The following is a 27,538-nucleotide window of genomic DNA, read 5'->3' on the forward strand; positions in this document are numbered from 1 at the left end:
CAGCCCTGGAATCTCTTTGATTTTGCCAGCTCCTTTCTTGGAACCCCACCCCTGTGGCCTGTGAAGGGAGAAGGGAGGCTGCCTCCTCCTCACCTAACCTAAAGGCAGAGAGCTCTGCAGCCTGGAGAGATGGTTCCTAGCAGAACCCCCTCCCTCTCCAGCGGCCTGGCTTTGCCTGTGGCTGGGTGAGCCGCTGGTGAAGCCTGCTGGTGCTGCTGAGGCTCACCCACCTCTCCTCCCCGGCACCTCACCGTCTTTTTCCCCTGCCATATACCAACAAGGGCCCTCTGGCACCTGGTCTAGGCATCAGCTGACCCTATGCTTCCCACGGATGTAGGTGCAGCTGTCCGGTGATGGAAGATTCTCCTAGCAGGGGTTAATACAACCTGAAGTTCCCCCGAGACCTGAGGATCCCAGTACCACCTCTGGGTGGAGATGGTGGTTTATCTGCACTTCTCAGCCAGAGGCTTGTGAGGTGGCCGTGACAAATGTGGGTTGGATTAAATTTCTGTTAACTTATTTTAGATTCACACTTTCCTTTCCATCCCCAGGCCCACCATGAGGATCTTACAGTCAGAGAGGCCTGCAAGGCTGGCTTCTCCGAAGAAGACTACACTGCATTGATCTCCCCGAATGTCCTGGAAGGAGAGAAACTACTCAGAGGTAGAGCAGGGTGTGTGTATGTGGAGGGGGCGGGGATGAAGTGGAAGGCTTGGCTGGCCTTGGAGCCCCGCTCTCTGCCAAGAGGTGGTTGTGAGATCAAGCAGGTTCCAGTGGGCCAACTGAGAGGCTCCTGGCGAGTGGTGAATGATTCCGAAGGCCTGCCTGTCATTTTGGACTGAGGTGAATCATTTCCTGGGCAACAAACGGGAATTCGCGTGGAATGTTGTCACCCAGTGCTGTGCAGGGAGACTTCTTTACTGAGTATTTTTATGTATGAAATGCAGGACTCTTAAATTATCCCCACTTTGAAATGCGTGACAAAGCAGACGATGTTGTTGGGAGCTCGGTAAATAAGCCCACAGACATTCTGCTCACAAATGTGGCATGTGGCTTTCATGACTGCCCCTCCAATGATAGGAAAACACAGACCCCGGGGAGGGGCATCAAGCTTCTGAAACCAAGGTATGCAAGGGGCAGAGGGAGATGACTGGAAAAATTGCAAATCTGTTTCCCTTTTTCAGACAACTAATTAAACTTTCTGTCTGCATAGAGTGGAAGATAAGAGACTTGGCTCTGAGGTTTCAGTCTAGGTGTTTTTGCTCTTGGCCTCAGTTTCCCAGAAGTTTGAACTGATATCGTAGAGACAGGGGGAGTAGGCTTTCAGAAATTCAAAACCTAATTTCCATATTGGCTCTGAAGTCTTAAGGTTGTTGACTTCTCCTGGTGAGTTTGTGTTGTAGGAAATAGAGCAGCTGTCTATGAACAGGTCTGTACAGGGGTATGGAAGCCCTTACCTGCACAGTGAGAGCTGTTCTGGGCATGTCTGCATTGACTCAGAAGCAGCTGTCAATTCACTTGGCCATAAAATCCTAGACTTAGAGCTGTGAGTTGTTGTTTCTTTTCTTTTTCTTTCTCTTTGTGGAGGAGTGGTTGTGTGGTTCTCAGGTGTGAACTTTGAAGGCAACAATGGCATCCCATTACAGTGTCAGAAGGTTGCTCCCACCTGCTGGACATGGCCCCTTCCAGCAGGAATCTTTCGTATTTTTGTTCCTTACAAATTATGTGAATTAAAACAACATCCAACTTTTCTGATGTTTTTCATTTTACAAATTGTGAAGCCAAAGCCATTGACCATTGCTGATCACAAAAAAAAGAAAGGAAGGAAGGAAGGAAGGAAGGAAGGAAGGAAGGAAGGAAGGAAGGAAAGAAAGGAAGGAAAGGAAGGAAAGAAGGAAGGAAAACTTGGAACGGGTGGGCCTCGATGAGAAAGTGTGTTCAGGACACTCCAAGAGCTCCATGAATGTTTTGATTTGGAGTTTGATGAGGTGGGCCACCGTCCCATGTCCAGTGTGGCTCATCCCTGCCATTGCTGTGTTCTGGACTCCATCATGCTGACACTGGGACACGAGGCCTCCCAGAGCTCCTAAGAAACACAAGGAGATCTTGCCACACCCAGTGACCCAGACTTAAGAGAAAAATGCTATTTGGTAACAAGGAGTATCTACAACAGAAAATAAGTCTCCATCTCTTCACCATGCTTCCTAGATCACGCTGGCATCCTAACTGTGTGCATACCTAGGCCCTATTGTGTGCTCCAGTCCTCTTGGGCATGTGGGGGGTACTCTATCTCAGGGAAGAATATCACCTTCAAGATGTCTGGGGCCTATGCTCCTCTTGCTCATCCCTGGGGATGGGTTATAGCCATGTCCACATCACTTCTCCCTCACCCACACCCTCTGCTCTCTCCCTGTTTTCTTCCCCTTGAGCCTGAGGTGCAAGATGTCATGAGCAAAAATGTTTTTATATCTTAGAAATAATTTTGCACTCACAGAGGTGAAAACTGAGGCCTGCAATACACTCAAGCTAGAATGGGCAGACATGACTGGGTGTGCAGAAAACTTTGCCACTCTGAGAACCAGTGAGGATGACTGTCAGAAGCGGACTCGGAGCTCGGAGCTTCCGGTAGGTTCTGTGCTAAATAGATAATGACTCCTGATAATTGAGTTATTCTGAGGGAGAGAGCTTAACCTTACTTAATTTGACAAGCAGAGCTTCCCAGTCGTGGTTTTACGGTGAGCACGCCATGAGCTATTACCGGCCGCCCCGTGGCTTCCTCTCAATGCCTGAGTCAGCTCACCGGCAGCCCTGGACCTCCACATTCCAGCAGGGGAGATTTGTTACACAGTAATTAACTTGTTTGTGATAAATGGGTGGAGGAAATGTCGTGACATTTTGTTTTATGTCTAAATGAAAAGCATTTGCATTCTAAAAAAATCCTGCTAATTAGGCTTAAAATAGTTTTCCCCAACAGGGTAACAAGTACATGTATAGCAGCCCTTTGGAGATGCAGAACCACTATGTACAGAAAGCAGGACGCTCCTTGGGCCTTCATCGTTCCAGGTCTACTTGGCTTTGCGTTTCCTTGATGCCTCTGCTGGCGAACATGGAATGTTGCCCGCAGTGCAGCCACGGCTCTGTTCTTAGAATAATTTACTTATGATTACTGATGCATGCTAATATCTAAATATGACAGTCGGGTTCTGAGGACTATCAAGCAGCCTGCTCCAAGCCCTGCTTTGGGCTGGGACAAGTACTTAGGAAGGTGTCTCTTTGTCTCCTGGGTGAATTATTAATAGTCAACCTGCCCAAGGAAGCTGCAGGCCGGCATGATGACCTGTGTTATCGTCCCACAAGAAGGGCAAAGACTGGGTCCACCTTGCCCAATCTCACAGCGGAGAACTCTATGTGTGGGGGAAGGTTTCAGGTGTCTCAGGGGAGTAAAGGATGTGTGGACTGGGTCCCTGCCACAGTCTTGGAGAAAGGTGACTGGGCAGAGTCCCTGTTTAATGTGTACAGGAGAACTGGGGTTGGTTGGTCATCTGAGCAGAGTCTGCACTGGGTTCAGAGAAGTTATAAAGAAGGGCTTTGCCGCTGATGCTTGCGTCTGAAGATTTCCTTCCTGTCTCCATCTTCTGTTAGCCTGGGACAACCTGTGTACTGGCCACACTTGCTCCTTGTCAACCAAATGTTTCTCTTATGTAAACCTTGATGGTTGCAGAGATTCCTGACCTATCATTCAGCTTTTATCATATTTACTATTCCAACCTACTTGACCAACAAGCTAAGGCCTAGTTATCAGGCCCTTAAATAAATGGAGTTAATTTTACTCATACTACAGTGAGTGCTGAGATATGGTCTCGGGCTGGGGCAGTGGATCAGATCCATGCCTATGACAAGCCTAATCTTTATTCTTACCGTTCCACCATCTGATTTGTTAGTTTATTGCCATATCACCATAGACCAGCTGCTGTGGCTCCGTGTGTTGCATCTGAGTTCAGGGGAGAAAAAAGAAATAGAAGACTCCTCTGCTTTTTTTTTTTTTTTTCAGTCTCAGGAAATTTTTCTTGTAATCCTTTCAAGGGTTCTCATTGGCTACCACCAGGTCACATGGTGTTCTGAGCTACACAAATTCACTGCTGCACTTGGTTTACCCCCACCCCACTTATAACCCACTTGCTGGATTGGGAGCCAACCAATTTCCTCAGGTAAACAGCCTTAGTGCCTGACACACGGCACTCCCCCAGTGCTAGGGTCTGTGCCTGAAAAGGAAGGCAAGCCATGAATTATTTGATGTTTCTCCTCTCCCTCCCTCCCTCCCTCCCTCTCCTCCTCTCCCTCTCTGGTCCCCATGTAGCTGAGCTTTGTCTCCAACTCACCATGTAGCTAGGGATGACCCCAGCCTCTCCTGACCCTCCATCTCCTCCTCTCAAGTGCAGAGGACTATGCCTGACCCCCTGCTGGGCCCCTGTGCCATATTCGTATGAGAGGACAGCTGAGCAAAGGTCACGAAAGGCACCTGGGGTCAATGTCGGGGACGCCACTGAAGGTTAGCATTGCTCTGCCTTCAAGAGGTGCTGTCTTCCTGGGTGTTTTTAAAAGATTCATTTTTAATTGTGTGTGTGTGTGTGTGTCTGTGTGGTGTGGTGTGTGTGGTGTGAGTGTGTAGTGTGTGATGTGTATGTATGTAGTGTGTGTGGTATGGTATGTGTGTTTGTGTGTGTATGTGTACTAGGTGCATGCAGTGCCTGTTGAGGCCAGAAGAGGGCATTGAATCCCCGGAACTGGAGTATAGACCATTATAAGCCATCATGTGGGTGCTGGAAACTGAACTTGGGTCCTCTGAAAGAACAGCAAGTGTTCTTAACAACTGAGCCATCACTCCCTGGCCCCAATCCTTTTTGTATAATTCATCAAGAAGTGTCTCTTTGCCTGTGTGGCTTGATGGGACCCAGCTCTAAACCAAGTGATTCTGACAGGGCAGAAGTCATGGTCAGGTATGACTGTGTTCACGGCAGGCCTGTCCTGTGCTGAGCCTCTGGGGAGCTGGGCCTCACTGGAAATGAATGGCCTGGAAGTGGCATTGTTGGTCAATGCATGGCAGAGTGGGAACTGCTATGGAGGCTGAAATAAAGACACTAATGGCATGTCTGGAACCCTCAGACCCCCCAGGCTGCCTAGCCATGGTCCTCCTCACTCATTTTCTGTACTGGCCTATTTTGCTGACTGGGGGCCCCATTTAAAATGTCTTTATAGGCTTTTACACCCACATGGCAATGTGACCTCTTTCTGGTCAATGGTATTTAATTAGGTTAGGCTTCTGGGAAAGCTAGACTTTTTAATTTTTTTTTTTTTTCCTGACAAAGAAGAAAAGGCTAAGCTAGCCATGCCCATGACTTTTTCCTTCTATCTGGAACACAGGCGTGGTCTTTGTGGTAGAGTAGCCATTTTGTGACTGTCAGGGTGGTGGAGCTGACCTGGGCACAGATGCACCCGAGCACCTTGGCAAAGGTGAGACAGGTAAGCAGAAACACTACAGTTGAGTGACTAACAGCAGCCCCCAGCCGAGGGTAGCAATAGTGGTGGTCACAGGCCATAAGCCTTTGCCTGAGCTGCTATCTATGGCTCCTCTACCCAGCCTGAGGCCTGGGTCTCTGCTCCTTTGTGAGCTGGGCTTTCCTCCTGCTCCTGAGTTGGGCACACTGGGGTGCAGGGAGCATGTATAGCACACTGGTAAATGTTTGTGAAATAAGTGAAACAAATTGCCACCGATTCTGTTCTCCTCCAGCCAGGGACACGGATGTTTTAAATGTGTCGAGTCAGGGCCTTCACCCAATCCCGCAGGAGACAGTGGCTCCAGGAGTGTCCTTGGCACCCTGCAGGAACAGAGGCCATGCTGGGTGTCTTCCCTTACATGCCAGTTAGTCAACACACCACAGTCTTGACAGAAACGGAGGCACTTGAGGCTGAGGGGACACAGCCCTGAACACCGAGCTGGGCTTGCTGCTCCTGTTGCTGGAGGAATATGTTGTTAGCATGAGGCACCACTGCTTCTCTCGGCTGCCACTTGATGGGCCTCCCCAGAATGTCCACTCTGTCTTTGGGGCCTGTCTCAGCAACAGAGTTACTGATTTTCCAACAGCTTTTCCCTGACTTGGGTTTTAAACAAGGCTGCCATGCAGAATGGGCAGCAGGGCTCTGCAGGACAAAGGAGAGCTGGGCCCAGAGATAAAGCCTGAGAAACACTGTTCACCCCGAGTGTGTGGTTCGCATAGAGAGAGGGTCCTAGCAGCCAAGGAAATAAGTGCGTACACTGCCCTACGTGTTCTGCCATCAGTCTGTTCTGGCTGTAAGTGGTGGCCTGGGGAGGTGAATCCTAGAGTCTCACTGCTTACAAAGAAATAAAGGCTTAATCAATACTGTACCCCACACCGTGGGCCATGGTTCCCTCCATGCTGCCCTCCTCTCCTCTATCCCTGTGACACACCAATGTCAGAAAATAGCTTTCTTTATAGCTTCTAGGATTAGCACACCAGTCCCAGGCAGAGAGTGGGGACACACTGAAGACTGTGTCTTCAAAGCATTCGTTTTGATCAAACCTGAAGATGAAGGACCGTGAGACTGTGTAATCGTGATGTGATGACTTCAGCTTCTGAGCAGCCCTTTGCAGATATCTTACTAAATCCCCAGAAAAGCCTGTTGCTAGATCAGAAACTGAGGGTCAGTGAGGCCGATTAGCCAATTGCTCTTCTTTCCATTTGTCCAGCCCTGCGCTCCTAGTTACTCCTGCTCTCCCTGTGACATCAGAGCAGATGGCACAGAGAGTCTAGAAATGGATGCGTACAGTCAGATCCCCATATGTTCAGAAGCCACTGGTACAAGAACCAAGAAATGTGTCGATTGTCCCTCTGTCCAGACAGCTGCATCATGGAGACTCGGTGTCAGAAGCCCTCAACAGCCATCACTCATGCTCAGACCTCCTCCTGCATTATGTCCCAACTTCTTGGGCCCCTGGACTCGTACAAACAGCTCTGGCATTGGAAGGCTGGGATTCTGTAATGCCAGCAGTTTTATATTCTGGAGAGGCAGCAGGAAGTCCTGGAAAGTACTTTCAGATTGTGTTAGCACTGGGCATACAGCAAGGAAGGATCTAGATCAGGATCTGGCCAGCTCTGGAAGCCTGAACACACTTGCTTCTGGCTGGGTTTGTGCATAGAACCACTATTGCATCACATTATGACCCCTGGCACCAGGAATCTGGGGGGAGGTTGAGCACAGATTCATAGGAAGGTCCTGGGATCCCAGCTGCCTGACACATCTCTTGTAGGATCTGGGGACATACATCCCTCATCTCCCACATATGTGTCCTTTCTGCTGGGGCCTGAGGTCCTGGCTATGTGTTGAGTCCTTCTGTCCTTGTCTCTCAGTGTGACCCGAGGCATTATAGAGCTCCAGGCCCAGTCCTTGTGAGCCTCAGTGTGACTTTCCTCCATGGTGCCCTCTCTAGCCAGGCACAGGATCCATTCCACCAAATGGCACTTACAATTTTTTTATTTAAAAATATGTTTACTTTTATGTGCATGGGTGTTTTGCCTGCTTGTATGTCTGTGCACCTTGTGCATGTCTGGTGCCTGTGAAGTCTAGAAGAGGATGTCAGATCCCCTGGGACTGGAGTTATAGATGGATGTGAGCCCCACGTGTGTGCTAGGGATTGAACCATGGTCCTCTGCAAGAGCAGCCCATGCTCTTAACCACTGAGATATCTCTCCAGCCCATGAATTTTGAGTCAGCTGCAAAGACATTCAAGGTTTTGTTTTGTTTCAGAAATAGTGATTTTTCCAATTCTGCCCTGCTGGGTTTGTGAATTTTACTAAAAGATCATAATGAACTTCATACTACAGTCTAAATGAACTGTGTATGGGGTATGGACACTTGTGGCCTTTCTTCATGATCCTTCATGATCTTAATTTCAGAATGTGGAAATTTTGTGAATTCCCCAAATTTGCAAGTGGATGTGGGTTAAAAGTGAGGATGGGGTGCCCCTCTCCCTTCTCTTTCTTTTTCCTGTTGGAAGTATAGTTAAGCAAATGGCAGAACGAATCATGAGGTGCGAGCAGGCAGGCAGGCGTTCATCTTTTTCGAGAATGTGCCTATTATTCTGACTTCTTGAGGGAGCAATTTTTCCTATGAGTGAATTTCACCAATAAAAAATGTCACGAGCCCTGAGAAGCCTCTGTCTATGGAAGTGATAAAGTTCTCTGGAGTGCCCTTATGGCATCCGCTTGATCCTTTATCCCCAGAGGGGCTCTACATGGCAAACCCAGTTTTTTGTTGAAAAGATTTTGCCCTGGCTCTGGACTGCCCTCTCTCTGCTGCTTCCAGCACTGTCATGGGGGATTCTGCATCCACCAAGCCCCATCTTCCCAGCAGCCTGTTACTTTGTTTTTGTGAATTAGTGTGCAAATTTCTTTTTGTAGATCTCTTCATGCTCTTCCACCCCCAGGAACCCTATTCCTCTTCCATGTCACATGTGTTCTGTGATGTCACCTCTTCCTCCTGGCCTCCCTTCTGCTTTTGTGACCTCTATCCCTCCTACACACAAACACACACACACACACACACACACACACACACACACACACACACACAGAGCAATTTAAAGCTGAGATCTTCATATGAGATGGAACATAAGGCTTTTGTCTTTTTGAAAATGGGCCACCTCACTTAACATAATAATTTCCAAATCCATCAGTTTTTCTGAAATTCTTATGGTTTCATTTTTTTTACAGTTAAATAAAATTCCATTGTGCATATGCACCACACTGCATTATCTATTCTTTTGTTGATGAACATCTAAGTTGACTTCACTTCCTTGATATCATGAACAGAGAAGCAATGAACATGGATGCAGAAGCATCTCTATGGTAGGATGTAGACCCTTGGGTATATGAATGTAGACCCTTATGTGTATGATGTAGACCCTTGAGTATATGATGTAGACCCTTGGTTGGGTATATGGATATAGACCCTTGGGTATATGGATGTAGACCTTTGGGTATATGATGTAAACCCTTGGGTATATGATGTAGACCCTTGGGTATATGATGTAGACCCTTGGGTATATGGATGTAGACCCTTGGGTATATGGATGTAAACCCTTGAGTATATGATGTAAACTCTGGGGTATATGATGTAGACTCTTGGGTATATGATGTAGACCCTTGGGTATATGATGTAGACCCTTGAGTATATGGATGTAGATCCTTGGGTATATGGATGTAGACCCTTGAGTATATTGATGTAGACCCTTGAGGATATTGATGTAGACCCTTGAGTATATTGATGTAGACCCTTGGGTATATGATGTAGACTCTTGGGTATATGATGTAGACCCTTGAGTATATGGATATAGACCCTTGGGTATATGGGTGTAGACCTTGAGTAGATGGTTGTAGACCCTTGGGCATATGGATATATACCCTTGGGTATATGCCCAGGCTTGGTATAGCTGGGTCATATTAATTCTATTTTTAGTTTTTTGAGAAACCCCCATCTTGATTTCCATAGTGGCTACACCAGTTTGCATCCCCACCAACAGTGAATAAGGGGTCCTCTTTCCTCATCTCCTCACCAGCATTTGTTGTCTTTTGTGTTCTTATTCAAAACAGAACAGGGCTGGGGCAGGGCAGGCTGGAGTGATGATTCAGTGGTCAACAGCGCTGGCTGTTCTTCCAGAGGTCTCCAGTTAGTGTGGTTCCTAGCACCCATGTTGAGTGGTGTCTTAGTTACTGTTCTATTGCTGTGAAGAGACACCATGACCAAGGCAACTAATATAAGAGAAATCATTTAACTGGGGACTTGCTTACAGTGCCAGGGATTTAGTCCATTATCATGGCAGGGAGTATAGTGGCACTCAGGCAGGCAATGGAACTGAGAGCTACATCCTGATCCATAGGCAGATAGAGAGAGGAAGACACTGGGCCTTGCTTGGGCTTTTGAAACCTCAAAGCTCCACCCCCCCATTGGCACACTTCCTCCAACAAGGCCACAGCTCTGAATCCTTCTAACCCTATCAAAGAGTAACCAATCCTTGGTGACTAAGCATTCAAATATATGAGCCATGGGGGCTGTTCTTATTCAAACCATTACAGGTAGCTCACAATCACCTATAACTCCAGCTCCAGCTCCTTTTCTGGTCCCTGAGGGCTCTGTACTCATATGACATATGCACATACAGAGATACACACATACACATAAACATGTAAGCACAAACAATTTTTTAAAGAGAACAAAGGGCTGGGGATGTATCTCAGTGGGAAAGCATTTGGCTAGCATCCAGACAGCCCTATCTTCCAGCAGCAACAGTAGCACAAACTTAAACAGAATCAAACACTTGGCCAGACTGTACCTACAAAGGCAATTTCCTTCCAATGCCCCATCAGGGGTCAAGGGTGAGGGAAGCAGTGTCTGGAGAGTATACTTTGTGCCTGCATGTCTCCTTGTGTGATTCTGCTGTGTTACCCTCAGATTTCAGATGGTTCTAAGGGATGCTCAGGTCACATGCCACAGATTTAGGCTCTGTAGATGTTCTCATTTTACAGATTACATAGTTATTATTGTAATTTTATTATGATTGTAATAAATAATTTATTATGTAATTAATATGATTGACCCAAACATGGGGTTTATCAGCCAACACTTCTGAGTGTCAGAAGGCAGCCATGGGTCTCAGTGGGCTGGGATGAAGGTGTGGTGGTGACAGACTAGCTCCTTCTGAAGGCTTCAGGGGAGAATTTTCCAGTTTACAGTGGCTATCATCCCCTCTATCCCCAGCCAGCAGTGCATCGTGTCTGCTCCTGCCATGCTTCAGTCTGCCCCACCTCTCATCTGGTTCAGGACCATCTGTGATGACAATGGCCCACTGGCATAATCTATGATCAGCTCCAACTTCAAATCCTTTAATTTAATCAACCATAAAAGCTCCCCTTACTTCATCGGTGCCCTGTGCAGAGGGTCAGGGGCCCATGCTGGTGACACAGCAGGCACTTCTGGAAGTCTCTCTGGCTGTCACATGTGAGGACTTGCTGAGCTCCCTGCACTGGGCAGCAGTCCCTGTTGGCATGCTCATGGGGAAAACTGAGGCACTGAGCCACCACTGTTAGGAAGCTCTCTGTGAAAGGAGAGCTCCAGCTTTTACAGCTGCCCATTTCTTCTAAGTCCATCTTGCACCGTGCACACACAACCATTTGATGTCCTGTGTCCATAATTAAGTATCCATAATTAAGACTCAGAGGGACAGCTGCATCCCAGTAGCCAGCTGAGAGGAGACTGGCCACAGAGACTGTGTGAAGGCAGACCTTGCCCAAAAGCTAAGGACTTCCCACATAACCACTTTAATTTGGCCTCGTTGGTTCAGACTCACTGTGTTTTCTTGCTGACAGTGTGTGGGGATTTAGGGAGGATTAAGGTAAGCCTTTAGGAACAGATGAATATCCACAGGCACTTGAGGGCTGCCTGTACCTCACTAATAGTCAGATGGTCCTTGTGGGGCTTGGGTGCTTGGGTGCTTCCTGTCTAGGAGAGTGGCACAGGTGAGCCATGGACATGGGAGGTGTTCTCGTCCCCCTAGTGGGTGCCTGCTCCATTTGGAGCACAAGCTGGTTGATTTTCAGCCCTAAAATGTGGGTGTGTTTGTCCTGAGCATGCTCCTGGTGGCTGAGCGTTCCAAGGAGGGACAAGGCTTGGTTCTGGGCTGTCCCGGGAGCCTGTGAGTGTGCTCGAGTGTCTAACTGAAAGTGTCGGGTTTCTCGTTTGTGTTACCCAAATGTAAGTTTGGACAGCACTGGTATTAGTGACTTTTCTTGTGACTGTGACCAAATACTTGACACAGTCTATCTTAAAAAGGAAGGGATCTTTTTGGCTCCCAGAGGAACGCAGCCTGTCGTGGCACTGAAATTATGATGGTATGAGTAACTTGGTCCATGGTGCCGATCAACAAGTAGAGACAGAAGAATGCTAGGGCTCACCTGGCTTTCTCCTGTTTTCCCTTTTAATGAAAGAGACCCCAGCTCATGAGCTAAAGCTACCCATATTTAGGGTGTGTTTTACCTGCTTCACTAACACTCTGGAAAGTCCCTTACAGACACATCCAAAGGTGAGCCTTATGAATGCCCCAGGTGTTTTATAACCCAATCAAGTAGGTGATCAAAATTAATTTTCACAAGTCTACCCCTTTGCCAACTTGACACCCAAATATATCACTTTATGAAATAACACTCCATCTCTGGTTCCCACAGGCTGGTAGTCATCTCATACCACAAGGTGCATCCATTGCAGAGTCTAAAGCTCCATAGGCTTTCTTAGAAGTTTTAACAGATTGAAACTCCAGCCTAAAGTCTTTTGAAAATCAAGGCAATCTCTTAACCATGGACCACTAAAAATTAAACAAAACAAACACCAATTATGTGTCTTGAACCCATGCACAGAGTAAATATTTCCATTCTAAAAGGGACGGACGAGAGCCTAACAAGGGAAAGGAGCCAAAACAAGACTGAAACCCGGCAGGGAAAACACCAAATCATGCAGCTCCATGCCAGGCATCTGGAGATCTTGGGGATCACCTGGGTACCAGCGACTTGAAAGCCCCACCTCTCCATCTTTGACACCTTCAGCACATGCAGCCTCTTCTTAGTGGAGAGAGCTGGATTCACCCCATGCCGTGGGCATCCCATGCTCCTTGCAATCCACCATAGCCATTGCAACTCAGGCTTCACCTCCACAGATTCCCATAACACCCTCTCAAGGCCTCACTGCAGGGAACCCAGCCCTGCCACACATCACCTGATGTGTCAGAAGCTTTCTCACACATTGGTGCAAGCCTCCATGACCCTGTAACTCTTTGCATGTCTGCACCACCCAGCAAAATATGAAATACTTTTCTTACTGATAAACACTTCAAAAGGTTCTTGAAGCAGGGTCTCACTGTTTGGCTCTGGCTGTCCTGGAACTCACTCTGTAGACCAGGTTAGCATTGAACTCCCAGAGATCGGCCTGCCTCTGCCTCTGGAGTGCTGGGATTCAAGGTGTGTGTTCTTTCATCTTATTTTTTGAGACAGAATCTTTCACTAATTTGGCTGGCTGGCACTGAGTCCAGGATCCCACCTGTCTCCACCTCTCCCCTGAATGTTAGAATGATAGGTGTATGGTGCCATACTCAGCTTTTAAAAATGTGGGTGTTGAGAATCTCAACTGAGGTCCTCAGGCTTGCATGGCAAGCACTTTCATGGGGAGCTATCTCCCCAGATCTGGAAGGTTTCCTTTTGGTCACACTAATCTCATTAACAATTATAGTTGCTTCTTCCACGTCTGCCTTGGCTACACCTTTGAATTTGCTCCTGGCTCTCTTCTGCACCAAACTTAGCCGTTCTCTCTCCCATTATAGATCTGACCAAGAGCAGTGAGCAGTAACTGTGCCATGTTTCCTCTGTCAAACAGCCACAACTTTGCTTCTGAATCTAGTGTCGCTCAACTTATGAGGACAGAAAGAATATAGCTATATTCTGTGTCAGAATGGCCTCCAGCCCAGTCCAGACAGATTCCTCATTCTCTGAAGCCTTGTGAATCTACCCTCTTCTGCATGCCTTTCTCTCAGCAGTCTGTTCTTCCAAAATCCCACCACAGAGGACCACTAAGCTCTACTTACAGAATTCTGAGGTTTCTCTAGCCCACAGCTCCTCACTTTTCCAAATTCCTTCCACAAACCAGTTTTGAAGGCTGATGAGCCACACGGTCAGAGGACCCTCCTTCTTGATCCCTATTTTTCTGTGTTGTTTGCTTTTCTCATCATTTTGACCAAATTCCCAACAAAAAGCAACTAAAGGGAAAGGTTGGTTTGGGCTTGCTGTCAGAGGGATGCAGTCCATCGTGAAGGGGAAGGCTTGGGACAGGGACAGCTTGAGTCACAGAAGCAGAGGCTGGGGAAGGCCAGTGTAAATGCTGCCTTCTCTTTCTCTCCTCTTTATTTGCCCCAGAACCCCAGCCCATTGGTTTTCTGCCCACAGGCAGGATGGGGCTTCCTTCCTCGCCAAAACCTGTCTGGAAACACCCTTAAAGACACACCCAGAAGTGTGTCTCAAGGGTGATTTCAAATCTAATCAAGTTGACAATAAGGATAGATCACCACACGATCTATGCCAGTGTGCCTGGGAAACTGAAGGGAACCTCAGAGAAGTCCAGACTGAAACTGCAGTAGGCTGCAGAGAGCACCTGGCTAGGAAGGTGGATAGGGCTGGGATACATAGATGACCCAGTCTTGACTTCCTAATCTGAAAATCAAGTTTAGAATGTTCAACTCTGGTCTAGAACCTGCCTGGCTGGTGCTGGCTCAACTGACTGAACTTCTGAGTCCAATCCCAGATCCTCTGCAGTGAGGTCAGCAGAGGCCCCCAAAAGGTCCATCTTCTGGGAACCTCTGTGATACTGTCTAAAGAAATTGTTTTTGCAGATATATTTAAGAATCTCAAGATGATGTCATTCCAGGTGTGCTGTTTGAAGGATTAGGAGGTGTGTCTTTGTTGAAGGAAGTGTATCTCTGGGGGTAAGCCTTGATGTTTCAAAAGCCAATGCTAGGCCCAGTTCTCTCTCTCTCTCTCTCTCTCTCTCTCTCTCTCTCTCTCTCTCTCTCTCTCTCTCTCTCCCTCTCTCCCTCTCTTCCTCCTTCCCTCTCTCCCTCTCTCTCAGCCTGCAGATCAAGATGTAGTTCTCAGTTACTTCTCTAGCACCATGCTTGCCTCCATGATGATATTGGACTAAACTCTAAGCAAGCCTCCAATTAAATGCTTTAAAAAAAGTTGCTAAGGGCATGGTATCTCTTCATAGCAATAGAACAATGACCAAGCCACCGATTTAGCTGAGTGTGCCCTATATCTCACAATAATTTTCATTACTAGGAACACAGAAGAGATTCAGATACATGTGAGGAGGCCATGTGGGAACATAGCCAGAGATTATAGCAATGTAGCCACAAACCAAGGTCCTTCCTGGAACCTTCAGGGGACTGTGGTCCCTCTTGCTCTTCAGTGACTGACTACACCATCTGCCATCTTGCACTACCAAGTGCTTCTTCATTCATTGCTGCAGTCAATGAGAGCTAACCCACCCCCTGACTTGGAATTCCTAGCAGTGTGGCCTGGAATCTTCCTGAAAGTCTGTCTTCCCAGGAACCTGATATTCATGAAGTTTGGAGGGCTTTCTGAGGGCCAGCATCCCTATAAGCACCTGCATAGTTCGCCAAGGTATCCATCCCACTATGACCAGTGTCCTTAAGCTTAGTGTGGTGGGTGACTAGGATGGTGTCCCCTCATTTCCATCTTGATGGAATGGCACAGAAGTTTCCCAGTCTCACAATGTCACCTTATACACTGTAAAGTATGGTGTTAAATAATCTCTCTTCAATTAAAATATATATGAATTTGGCTTGCAAGATGACTCAATAGTTAAGAGCACATACTGCTCTTGCAGAGGATCTGAGTTCCATTCCTAGCACCCACATTGGGTAGCTCCGAACTGCCTTTAATTCCAGCTCCAGGGAATCAGACACCTCTGCCATGGACACCTGCACCCATGTGTACATACCCACATAGACATATACAAATAATTAAAAATAAACTAAACTCTTATATATACCTGCATATATATATACATATATATGTATGTATATATATATATATATATATATATATATATATATATATATATATTCCCTGTCCATCATCGTCCTCTGTCAAATGGGACTTACATGCATAGATCTTGTGAATAATTTGTTAATCTAAGGACTTTATTTGGGAATGGACTGCTAGGCAGAGGCAAGGCACACTTCCTCTGCTGCTGACATGTGGAGGCACATGGGAGAACATTTATAAAACAAGCTGTGGAGATGCAGAAAGGCCTCCCTGATGGCTAAAGGTGCTTGATTCTCAGGCCGCAGCAGCTGCACTCTGGCTGTCTGGCCGCTCTCCTCCACCAGAGGAAGAAACTTCGCATGGTGGTTAGAGGGAACAGCCTCACAGCCTGGGGGCTGCACACCTCTCACGCTCACCCCTGATGTCACAGGCGGGCCTTCATGCTGTGGGGGTCTTACCCAGGTGTGGAGGCTGTGGTCAAGTGGGCTAGCTCCCTCCCATCTCTGAGTACCTCAGTGTGGAACGGCACCAGGCAGGCCTGCCTTCTCCAGAGGCTGACAACTGCTACTGGACTCCAGACTGTCTGGGTCCCGTCACTTCTCCAGGCTTGAGGTCAAGGGGGAGCTCCGAGTCTGTAAGAGAGGATGCAGAACATGGTCCCCTACATTGAAGTTGATGTTTCTTTGCTGGTGTCTTAGGGCAGCTCAGCCAGTCCCTGGAGGAAAAGCCAGGAGCAGTATGTAGAACATGAAGGGCCACACTGGCTGGTGAGTTCAGGGACAGGAGCAGCAGTCTGAGCAGGCAGGGTCCACTGGTGAGCTCAGAGCCAGGAGCAGTGGGCAGAACAGGCAGGGCCCACTGGTGAGCTCAGAGCCAGGTGTGCAGGGCCTTACTTATCTCATTGTGTTTTCCTAGCAGTCAACTTGGCATGAAGGGGAAAGATGCCTTCTTCCTTTCTCTTCCTCAGTGCAGTGTCCACAGACATGCTGGTAGCTCATTGTTGGGGACACCCATTGGTGTTTGGTCAATGAAAACTTTCCTGCCCATTGTCATCCCATGCCAGCATCCCTGAAGGGATGGACAGCATGGCTCTGTAGTTCTTGCCTATTGGACTGATTGTTCCTGGGCAGGTACTTGTCTATAGCAACTAGGTTTCACCTCCTTCTCTGCTGGCAATAGATACCTTATGAACTCCGTTGGACAGAGTTCAGGGCTCAGGTGTGTGTGGACAGTGGCTCACTTGCTTGAGGTTCTGGAAGGGCTGGGTTTGAAGTGAGGCCTAGCCTCCACCCCTGCTCTGTGCACGGCCTCAGAACCAGGCTGCTTCCTGCCTGGGGACTGTGGTCAGAAAGTGATGCACTCTGAGTTCTGGTCCCAGTTCTTGGCCACACAATATCAGCCACTAAGGATCTGCCACCCTATCCCATAGAAAGTCCGTAGCTTTGTGGACCTTCTATGGAATAGGGTGGCAGGTCCCTTTCTCTGGCAGGGTTTAAGGATATGACAGGGTAATACCCAACAGTGTGTGGCAATGCACCTGACCCACGGGAACAGAGTTGTACAGACCTAGTCCTTGTCGCCATTGTTTGTGCAAATGTGTGGGTCCTGCCTGGTGAGCAAGCACAGCTGGACTCTGCTCTTTCTCCTCTTTATCCAGTGGAACATCATCCCCTCTCCTCGTCCAGCCTTGGTCTCGGAGCTGCCACAAGAATCAATCCTCAAAGACTCAAGTTCGGCTCATTCTCACAAAAGACGGGGGCACACATTGGCTGGGAGCCCTTCCCTTCCATTTCCCCCAATTGTCTATGGAGGACCCCAAACTCCCACAACAAGCCCACTCTAGAACCTGGGCTCTGCATGTGGAGGCGGATGTCCTCTGAGATGAGCTTTGGCTCCTTCCCAGGAGTTCTGTGGTTCTCCCTGAAGACTTTCCCCTTAATGGCCATTGCATTCTCATGTGTGGCCAGAGACCTTTTGGCCAAAGGTGTGGTTTTTTTTCAATTGAATAAATTATGGAGTGACCTATTTAAAGCTCCACAGGGTTGTGGGAGGGAGAGGCACCTGGGCATCAGTTGCTCACTCTGTTTATTAATAGGGCACTGGGATCCCTGAATTGTGACATTTCATGGTTAATGCTTAAATGCTCAGGAGCTAGTGGAGTTGGAAGCAAGTTACTATAGAGATAGCCCTACTGTGGGCTCCCAACTGTTAGACCCAGTGTGGGCCCCTGACTGTTTGAAACTAGACTTTTTAGTTCTTATCTTTTCTTATCTTCCCTAGTTAACAAAGAAGGGATTATAAAACTTGCCTTATCTGGTTCTTACATTTTAAGATAAAAACTGAGTGCCATGCAAGCTGAGGGGTATAAAACTGTGATCAGAAGTCTGTAAAATTATAAGTTATGTTTTCTTGAGGAGAGAAAGGTGGTTTCAATGACTTTTTCCCTTCTTAGAGGACCTAGACAGCTTAAAGGATTGAGCCCCTCAGGAGTGTAAGATATACTTCCATGTGGGGGAGAATGGAGTTACATGCTTGAAAGGTTAATGGGTGGTAAACGCCAATTTTCTACAATCCTGGCTAATAAAAATAGCTTACAAGACATAAAATGTCATACTGCCAAAAGTATAGCGGACTTCAAAATCCATTCTGAAGCTTTGCATCTTTTGAAATTGATGCCCAGAGCACTGAGTGCCTTCTGTTCCTGGTGTGAGGGATGACACCTCTGGGGGAAGGACCCGACTCTGGTAATGGGGTACACGTGTGTTGCTAGGGATATGTAACAGAATCTCTAGGTCTCTGGGCCCTGAAAGTGCAATGTGGTGTATCTGGCCACCCACTTCCCCCAGGCTGTCCCCAACTGTGTCTAACGAGTTCCAGGGAGGATGTTTTTTAAAAAACTCCAGGTGTAATAATCTTGGCAAATTTCAGTTTTTCAATACCATGGCAATAAGAGACTACTGTTACCCTGCACATCACACAGAAAGGGATCATTTAGATTGTTTTTGTTCATGTGGTGTGTGTGTGTGTGTGTGTGTGTGTGTGTGTGTGTGTGTGTGCACATATGCGCTTGTGTATACACATCAAAAAGTCAGAAGAAAACTCTGGAGTCGGTGGTCTCCCTCCACCCTTATGTAGGTTCTGGGCATTGAACTCAGGTCTCCAGGCTCAAATGTCAAGTGCCTTTACTCACTGACCCATTTTGCCTGCCTGAGGCTTTAAAGGAAAGCCAGGGAGTGGGAGACTCGAATCCCTTGCCTGAGTATTTCCACCTTCATGTCCCTGGCATGTTGGCTTTAATATGGGATTCAAGTTTGAGTGGTCTGAGCAAAGGCATCTTGAGGATATACAAAGAGTCCAGCTAGAAATTAATTGCTCTCTGTGCTAATTTCCTAGAGCCCTTTGGGCCCAGTATCTTCTGCTATATTAAATCGAGTCCATTGACAACAGAGTTCTCTCTAAGTGATGGAAGATGGCCTCTGCATCCAGCTTGCTGAATCAGCGTAACCGACAGACCAGTGGGCTGTCTTTGTAATTTCTTTGTGAGCAGGATTAAATTACCCTGCAGGCTGGCATGGAGCCACAGGCCCTGGCTTTGCTGTCTTGGAATATAAGGATCCAGCCCAGAAGCGCACGTGTCTGCATTTAAATTCTGACAATCTCCCATGCTCACCTGATGCTGCATCTATGCTCCAGCCTACCATCCTCTCGTGGTGCTCAAAGCTGCATGAACATAAAATAAGAATTAAATTTCTCAGCACTATCAAACTGGAGGCCATGCCTTTCCTTGGATGGGAGAAAGGTGCCACTAATGAGATGGTTCTGTCACAACTTGGGGGAATTCTGATGTTGCCTTTTCATGAAAATGAAAACGAAGTGTGCCAAGGTTTGCTTTTGGGTATGGGATGGGACTTCAGACTGACGACCCATTTCTATATGTATGTACTGTGCTCAAATAAGGCAGCTTATCTGAGAGAAAGGCTGGGCCAGCTAATGATTGGGGTTGGCACCAGAGCAGGCACTGGGGTAACAGCAAGAAAGAGCAGGAGCTCTCCCCTAAAACTGTCACTAATGGCTTTTCCTCCCTTTACAAAAGAAGTCCCAAGAAGAGGCCTTTCACTGAGGCCTGGGACCTCTCAACAGCCTCAGGGGCCCAGCCTGCTGGCACTCAGGATTTTCAGAAACTTGCCCATTGTTGGGTTCCAAAAGGAGGGATCTGGAAGGATGTCATTCTCTGACACGCACATGAAAAGTCCCCCAGCAGTTTTCTAAGGTTGCACTTCAAGGAGGCACCAATTAATCACTTCTTTCAGCCCCAGGGGAGCTGAGGGACTTCTCCTGAGATAAGGAGATGCAGCCACCCTCTATCTGTCTGTTCCTCTCTGCCAGGCAGAAAATCACATTGTTTCCTCACTTTGAAAGGTGCTTATTTTATCAGGTAGGCACCCCATCCACGCAGTTACTGAGGTGTTCCTAGTGCAGACCCCTTATCAGGTTTTAAGTAATTTTCTTTCCTTTTGCTTAAATACCAAGTGGGTCAAACATGTGTTGTTGGAAAATGGCATCTTGAATAAGTGTATTGTTTATTGTAGGTGTCCCCAGTCACCCCCAGGAATGGTAAATGCCGATGTTAAGAATCTGTGTGACTCAGGACCCTTGTCTGTGTGTTTTGGATGGAATCCCTGTTCTGAACATCAGTAGGATAGAAGATAAAGGCTTATCTATTTATTTCCTAACATATTGCACTGCTAATCTCAACTGCAGTCTCTCTGTGGAACTGCTCTTGGTGAGACTGTGGCCTCTCTTCAGGAAGTTATTTGATTTTTGATGTAAGAAAAAGGATTAATACGTATGGATTTTGATAAGACTGGCTGTTTGGCATGGCTCAGATACTCTCATCCCGTCTGTATCGCTGACAGTTGGTTCGTTATGCTGGAGCACTGCAGAGTGGCGATACAGAACATGCAGAGATAATTGTAGTTTTGCTATTTAAAAAAATAAGTGTAGTGCTTTACGGTGTTAAAATGATAACCTGTTTAGGAAAACTCTCAGTGCCCGTCTTTTGGCAAAGAAAAAATTCTTCTAGCAGCTTGACTTGGATCCTATTAATCTATTTTTATTTTCCTGAATATAATTTAAAGTCTCATTGCTGGTTGAACTCTTAAGCTAGAAAGGAAGGCCAGAAGTGCCTTGTGTACTTTAGAGATAAATGCAGCTGCAGAGATTCCATGACTTAGCTTTTCAGTGACCTCAAGCTTCAACCGCAGACTCACTTGGCTAGACTTGGGACAGGTGGCTTGACCTGTGGTAGGCATTTTCTTTTTATCAAGGTACTTTTCTTGGTGGTTTCCTCATGTTGGGAGAAGGAAGATTTGGGAGGCCTCAATTGAGCAGTGAGTAATAGTCATTCCATTTTTTTCTTCTAACTTCATGCTCCCTCCAGGAAGTAAGTACTGTGCTCAGGAAACACATATTCTTCAGAGGCTGGAGTCCCATGATTCTCTTGCAGAAAATGCTAAATCCTTTATTCTCAAGTCAGTTGTTTGGATGGGATAAACATCCTTGCAGGGTCTTTTTTTTCTAGGATAGAGACTAGGCCTGCTAGTCTATAGCAGTGGCTCCAAGGTGAACACAGGGGCAGGGACTAGTGGACAGAAAGAGATGGAGAATTAACAAGGTGAATAATTTTCACTAAGACATATCATTATTTTTGTTGTGTTGTTTGTTATCTTTAGGGTTTTACTGAATAGATGCCCAAGGGTATTAGGAAATTTTGGATATCAAAGGAGTTGTAGCCATTTTCCCCTGCTAACCAGAAAGTCCCAGAGACACTTAGACTCTCTAAAATTCCACAAATTAAGACCCAAATACTATATTCCAGGACCTTCACGCAGCATTTCCATACCCTCTCCCTTTTTCCCTAGGCCATGCCCACTCCCTTCTAGGCACCAGCCCTTTACTGCCTGATGAGATACTTAGAATTTACTACTTCTTCCCTGTAGTGTTGCTTTGTCATTTTTGTTTAAAAGATGATTTCTTTATATGTATTTTCCTTATATCAATGTTTTTCCTGCATTGTATGTATATGCACATGCATGTGCCTGGACCCATAGAGGCCAGAAGGGTGCATAGGATTCCCTGGAACTGGAATTACAAATAGTTGTAGGCTGTCATGTGAATACTAAGAACTGAAGCTGGATCCTCTACAAGAACAGGAAGTTCTCTTAACCATTCAACTATCTCTCCAGCCCCTATTCCATTGTGTTTGTTTCCTCTGTGTGTGTGAACACTTTCTGGAGGCCTCTAACTCACATGCCACTTTTTTTGATGCTCTATCTTGCTGACTTATCTTCCCATCTGCCTAAAATAAGTCAATGTATTTCTACCTCCATTTTCTCATGGTTTTATTAAATGTGTGATGGTAGTATATAGCAGGAATCTTAAAAGTTCTTATTAATAAAAACAAACCTGGGGCCAGGTATTGGGGTGAATGCTGAGTGATCAGAGAGAGCAAACAAGCCACAGCTGCCTCACCTTGCCAATTCCTCAGCTGATCCTGTTTCCTCAGACTGGAAGCCTCGGTGTCCTCATATCCAAATGGATCTCAGCTGAAATGCTTCTCAAAAGCCTGAAAGCTTAACCAGGCTCTAGTTCCTGGTCCTCATGCCTTAAATACCTTTCTGCTTTCTGCCCTCACTTCCTGGGATTAAAGGCTCACTTTCTGGAATTAAAGGCGTGAGTCACTATGCCTGGCTGTTTCCAGTGTGCCTTTAAACTCACAGATACCTGGATGAATCTCTGCCTCCCAAGTGATAGGATTGAAGGCATGTGTGCCACCATTTTCTGGCCTCTATATCTGGCTGTTCTGTTCTCTGACCCCAGGTAAGTTTATTAGGGTACACAATATTTTGGGGAACTCAATACCACCACAGTAGTATTCACTGTGCTCTACTTCATGTCTTCCCAAATTGTGGTCATACTATTTTTTTGCATGTGCATGTGTGCACACATGCAAGTATGCTGGAAGCAGCTATGGAAGTAAGGTATGCATGTGTGTGTGTGTGTGTGTGTGTGTGTGTGTGTGTGTGTGTTTGATGAACACATAAGGGTAAGCAGATGTTCCATTGCACCCACATAAAACCAAACCATCTTCCCATAAAGGAATCTTTGTGATGATGTAAATGAGCTTTCTCCCACCTCTAGAAATGGAGAGAAGCTGAACTGACAAGCAAGAAAATATGAAAGCATGATAAGTGAAGAATGTTAGATGTAAAATGGCCAAGTGAAGTATTTTTCACTTTGCACCTGTGTATTAGGGCTTACTCAGTTTATTTATTAAGCTATTATCAAAGTAAAGTAAGATAAGTGGGTCTTAATCTAATGAAATGCCCCTTCGTGGGCTGTGCTACCTTCAGTTATCCAAAGCATAATTGGATAACAATGACAATGATTGCATTGAGAGTTTCAGGACTGCACAGCCCTCCCTTTGTGCACCTTCTACACACTGCTGCTCATTCCAATGAAGCAGGGAGAAGGCTGACTCTCCAAACAGTAGGGTGGATACTGGCCAAGCCTGACAGGCCCCACCTTCCAGCCCCTACCACTGTACTCTTATTCAAGCTAATACTACAAGCTCTCTGAAAAGTATTTCTGTTGTCATTTGGCAAAAACATTTAGTCAATGGCTGTTGGCCTGTTTCAAGAACCTGTGCTCCAGGCAGTCGCTCTCCTCAGGGCCACACAGCCAAGGAGACCCACTTCTAAATATCTACGTTGTTTAAAGTGTTTAACTTATTATTCCTTCATCTACCCTGCCCTGCCTTCTTGGTGGTGTTGTCTTCCAGTTTCATTTCACTACTGAGCATTAGGTGCCTCTATAAAATAGTATTGACCTGCAGGAGCTAAGATACACACGTGCCCATGCGCTTAAACGTTCAGGAGCCAAGCTGCTAAGCTGATAACATTTTATTGATTCATCTCCTTTCTCTGCTCCACTGAGCCAGAGTTCTCCCTCGTGAGGTAGTGATGTGTTGGTGCTGACCATGGCATAGATGTCCTCACTGTAGAAGTGATGTGTTTGTGGGCCGAGGACATTGATTATTGTTATGACCCTGGTACCTTCAGGCAACATCTCAGATGGCTGGGTGATTTGGGAAACTTCTTTGAGAATAACTATCTTCCTTGATTGGCTGTGCACTCCCCTATCACCCCACCCAGTTTAGCCCCCCTTTAAAGTCCTTTTAAAGTGTGTACAATAATTGCAGCCAATGAGAATGTGCAAAATGGAAGATAAATTGAGGACATTTTCAAGGAACATTTGGAGAGAATGGAAGTTCCTGTAAAGCATGTTTTCTTTTTCCCATGAAGTGTTGAAACTGCAAAGTCTCCTCCCCTGTCTGAGAAACAAGATCATGGATGCCAAGGGCTCAGGATGCTGAGGGCTCAGAGGAGAATAACAGGATCCTGCAGTTTTACCTGCATGGGCTGAAAACATGTTACCTGAATGGTGTTGATTTGACAAAATCCGTTTCTTAACTAAGGATTACCTTTAGAGTTTTGTGGCAAGATTCTTTATTTGGTGAGAATCAAGATTTGCTTTTGAAGCCTCTGCCCATGTGGGTGTGAGTAGCTGTAGGTGGTGGGTCTGCAGGTAGGGAGGCAAGCTTTCTAAGAGCTTACAGTACAAACTGGCCCCTGTGCTTGTCCCTAAATTGTTTCCCATTTCTCTTTGTTGCTAGTACGGGGAAGTCCCTTGTTCACAGCTTACTACTAAGAGCTGTCTGCCATCTCTGCCACTGCTTATCATGGATGTAACTGAATGATTAGCAGAGAACCTTTCACATGCTGGCTGAGGACTGAGCTCAGGAGAGACATGGTGAGGCATGCTATCCTTCCTGCCTAGCTGTTGGCAGAAGACTTCCCCGAGCCTCTCATCCTCTACAATCTCCCTTTCCAATCAGGATGAGCTTTGTAAGCAGAAGTCCAGTGTGTCCTAGCACATGTAGTGACCAGCAAGCTGTGTGTGAAGCCCACCCCACCCTTCCCAAACTACTGGTCCAGTCACACATACTCTGCTTTCTCATTTCTATTCTGGGGCTTCTGGTGGGGCCCTGTCTTTGTGTTGAGAGCCTCTGCCTCTGTTCCTTGCTGTTGTATAACTGGACCTGGTTCAAATATCCCTACCCAGAGAGGTCTTCTCACCCTTCCTAGTCCCTCTTACCCCTTCACACCAGCCTGTAGAGAGCCCAGGACCACCAAGACCTGTTGCTATTCTGTCCTACATCAGTCCTTACCTGTTGATGTCATGGGTTCTATGAGCATGCATCCCAGGCTCCTGACTTCAGTCTTAGGTGCCAGAGCAGGTGGCTACAGAGACTCACTTTTATGTCTTTTCTCTGCTATAATCCTTCCCCATTGTCATCCACAGAGGAAGATGGAAGGTAGTGGCACCTCTTTGTCCACAGTCTCCTCTGCATTTGTTCCTGCTGAGTATCACAGCACATTCCCAGGGGACAGCTGAACTCACCCCTCCTGGCCCTTTTTGCCTTGACTTGGTTGGTGTATACTAACCTTCTTCCTGGACATCCAGCCTCACCTGGAGCTCTCACTCTTTCCCCCATGGGCTGGGGCCCCTGCTACAACTGTGGTACCAAGAGTGATTATCTTTTCTGCCTACGTAGAGCCCTGGAAGTCAATGGCAAGGCCTATTTTCCCCACAGCACCTACTGGTGCCAGTTACTGGAGCTGCTGGTTTCCTGGGTGAAAGTTCTTGAATCTCATATCTAGTGTGGGTCACCCTCAATGTCTCCAGGGTTAGGTTTCAGATGAGAGGTGCAAAGGTGGATGTAAGGTCTGAAGTCCACACTTGGGAACCTCCTTTCCCACTAGGATGGCTGCTGCACCTACCCCTGTGGCTGTAGTTCCCCAGAGTCATAGGTTTGACCTCCCTTCCAGTTCCAAAGAGGTATGGGCAGCCTGGCCCTCTGTATGGAAAGTCTCCATTTATAAGAGTCCATGAGTGCTATACTGTCGTGTAGCCTGACGTGAAGGCATAGTGACCTAATGGAAACCAGTGTGTGTGCCTTCGATTCTGGAAGGAGTATAGGGGGAGAGTGGAATTTCTTAGTCTAAGCTTGGTGTTGCAAAGAAGATAGCCTCTTCCAGTTGGTGAGGCAAAGCACAGAATGTCACTTGAAATAGGCTTCAGCCAGGTGGGAAAGGATGGACCGGGGTGCTGCAGACCTCTGAGGAAGGACTGGGACATCCACTCCCCTCCACTGGCTGAAGATTCTCTAGGTGTTACTCTCCTTGAATGTGCTGACTGAGGCTCACTGGTGAAACCAGAATGGTGGGTGGGATGGTTCCCTGCAGAGATGTGAAGTGTAACATGCAGGGGACAGGTGTGGACCGATCAGGAAGGACAGCTGATTTTGACCTTGAATGCTCGTGAGGATGGGATGGAGGATGTGGGACATATTTGGTTTGAATGTAGGCTGTTTATGTTTGGCTATCTCTTGATTTTTCTGGATAAGTACTGTGATCCATGAGAGTTTAGTAGATGCCATCATGACACGCACACGACTCTCAACCTACAGAGAGAGAATGTGAGACCCTTTACTTCTCACGTCCAGGTTAGTGTCACTGTCTAGGATCCTATGTATCCCCTTTCCCAAAAGCAAGCCCTATTTGAAACAAAGGTTAAGGATTTTATTCTCTGTTTACTGTGCTATTCATCTGCACAGTGTTAGGGCCATCGTATAAACTTCCCTTTCAAAGACAAGTACGTATGTCAGATAACAGAGTGAATTAAATGTGCAGTCTAAAGTCTAGGATGTTGCCATGGGGTGACCACAATTGTAGCCACCCTAGGCCAAGGCAATTTCATGTCATCTGTGTATAGTGGCTAGGATTACCTTCTGCTATGGAGTTTGTGATGATATGTTCTCTCTCTCTCTCTCTCTCTCTCTCTCTCTCTCTCTCTCTCCCCCCCCCCCCCCCGTCCGTCCCTCCCTCCCTCCCTCGAAACAGAGTCGCTCTGTGTAGTCCTTGCTGTCCTGGAACTAGCTCTGTAGACAAGGCTTGCCTTCACCTCAGAGATCCCCCTGCCTTTGCCTCCTGCGTGTTGGGATTACAGTGTGTTCCACTACCACCTGGCATGCTGATATGTTCTAAATGACCCTAATCAAGGTTCTGCCTGCTTCCCTGCAAGAGGGGAGTGTGGGGCTGAGACATGTGAAGGCTCCTGTTATTACTGTCCCCACTGTTACTCAGCTTTCTGTGTGCAGTCCACACTGCTGAGTTCCCACTTCCAGCTCAGGCTGTGGCTTGTTAAAAGAAACAGAACGTATGTGTAGACAGGGTCTGCACATGGGGAGCATAAAGCCTGGCTGGGGTGGACAGGCTTCCCTGGTATGCAAAGTGCGGGGTTACCCTCATCTCCCTCTCAATCACATAGCTGGTGGATGAAGCTTATCCTTATGTAGAGCTGTGCTCTGGATCTTTGTGTGCCTCAAAACCCATATGTTAGAATCCCTACCCCTCAAGTGAAGGTGTTACATGAAGCAAAGAGTCATGAGAATGGACCCTTCCAAAATAAGACTATTCAAGGGATCTTGGAGCTTTGTTGCCCCTTCCTCCTCGTCGGGACACAAAGGAGTCTGTGAACCAGGAACTTGCTCTCACCAGATATGGAATCTGCCGGTACCATCACCTTGTGTTTCCAGCCTCCAAAATGGTGAAAGAACAGTTTGTGTTGTTTTTCACCTACCCAGTCAGTGATGTTTTGTAACAGTCACTCCAAAGGATGAGGCTATGGTGATCCTTGGTACTCAGGTGTCTCCCCCATTCCATGCCTCTGAGCAG

At 46.9% G+C, this 27,538-nt stretch overlaps 1 protein-coding gene across 3 annotated transcripts in view; it reads left to right on the plus strand.

The window, feature by feature from the left end:
- Cdh4 (cadherin 4) overlaps positions 1–27,538 on the plus strand; it is a 500,103-nt gene that overhangs the window by 1,747 nt on the left and 470,818 nt on the right. For all 3 annotated transcript variants that reach the window (XM_052722882.1, XM_052722884.1, XM_052722883.1), the window contains exon 2: positions 552–663. In XM_052722882.1, coding sequence (XP_052578842.1) covers positions 552–663 — 112 coding nt within the window. The remainder of the gene's footprint in view (positions 1–551; positions 664–27,538) is intronic.

The sequence above is a fragment of the Peromyscus californicus genome, unplaced genomic scaffold (genome assembly GCF_007827085.1).
Source record: "Peromyscus californicus insignis strain IS unplaced genomic scaffold, ASM782708v3 Scaffold_7__1_contigs__length_154581171, whole genome shotgun sequence".
NCBI lineage: Eukaryota > Metazoa > Chordata > Mammalia > Rodentia > Cricetidae > Peromyscus > Peromyscus californicus.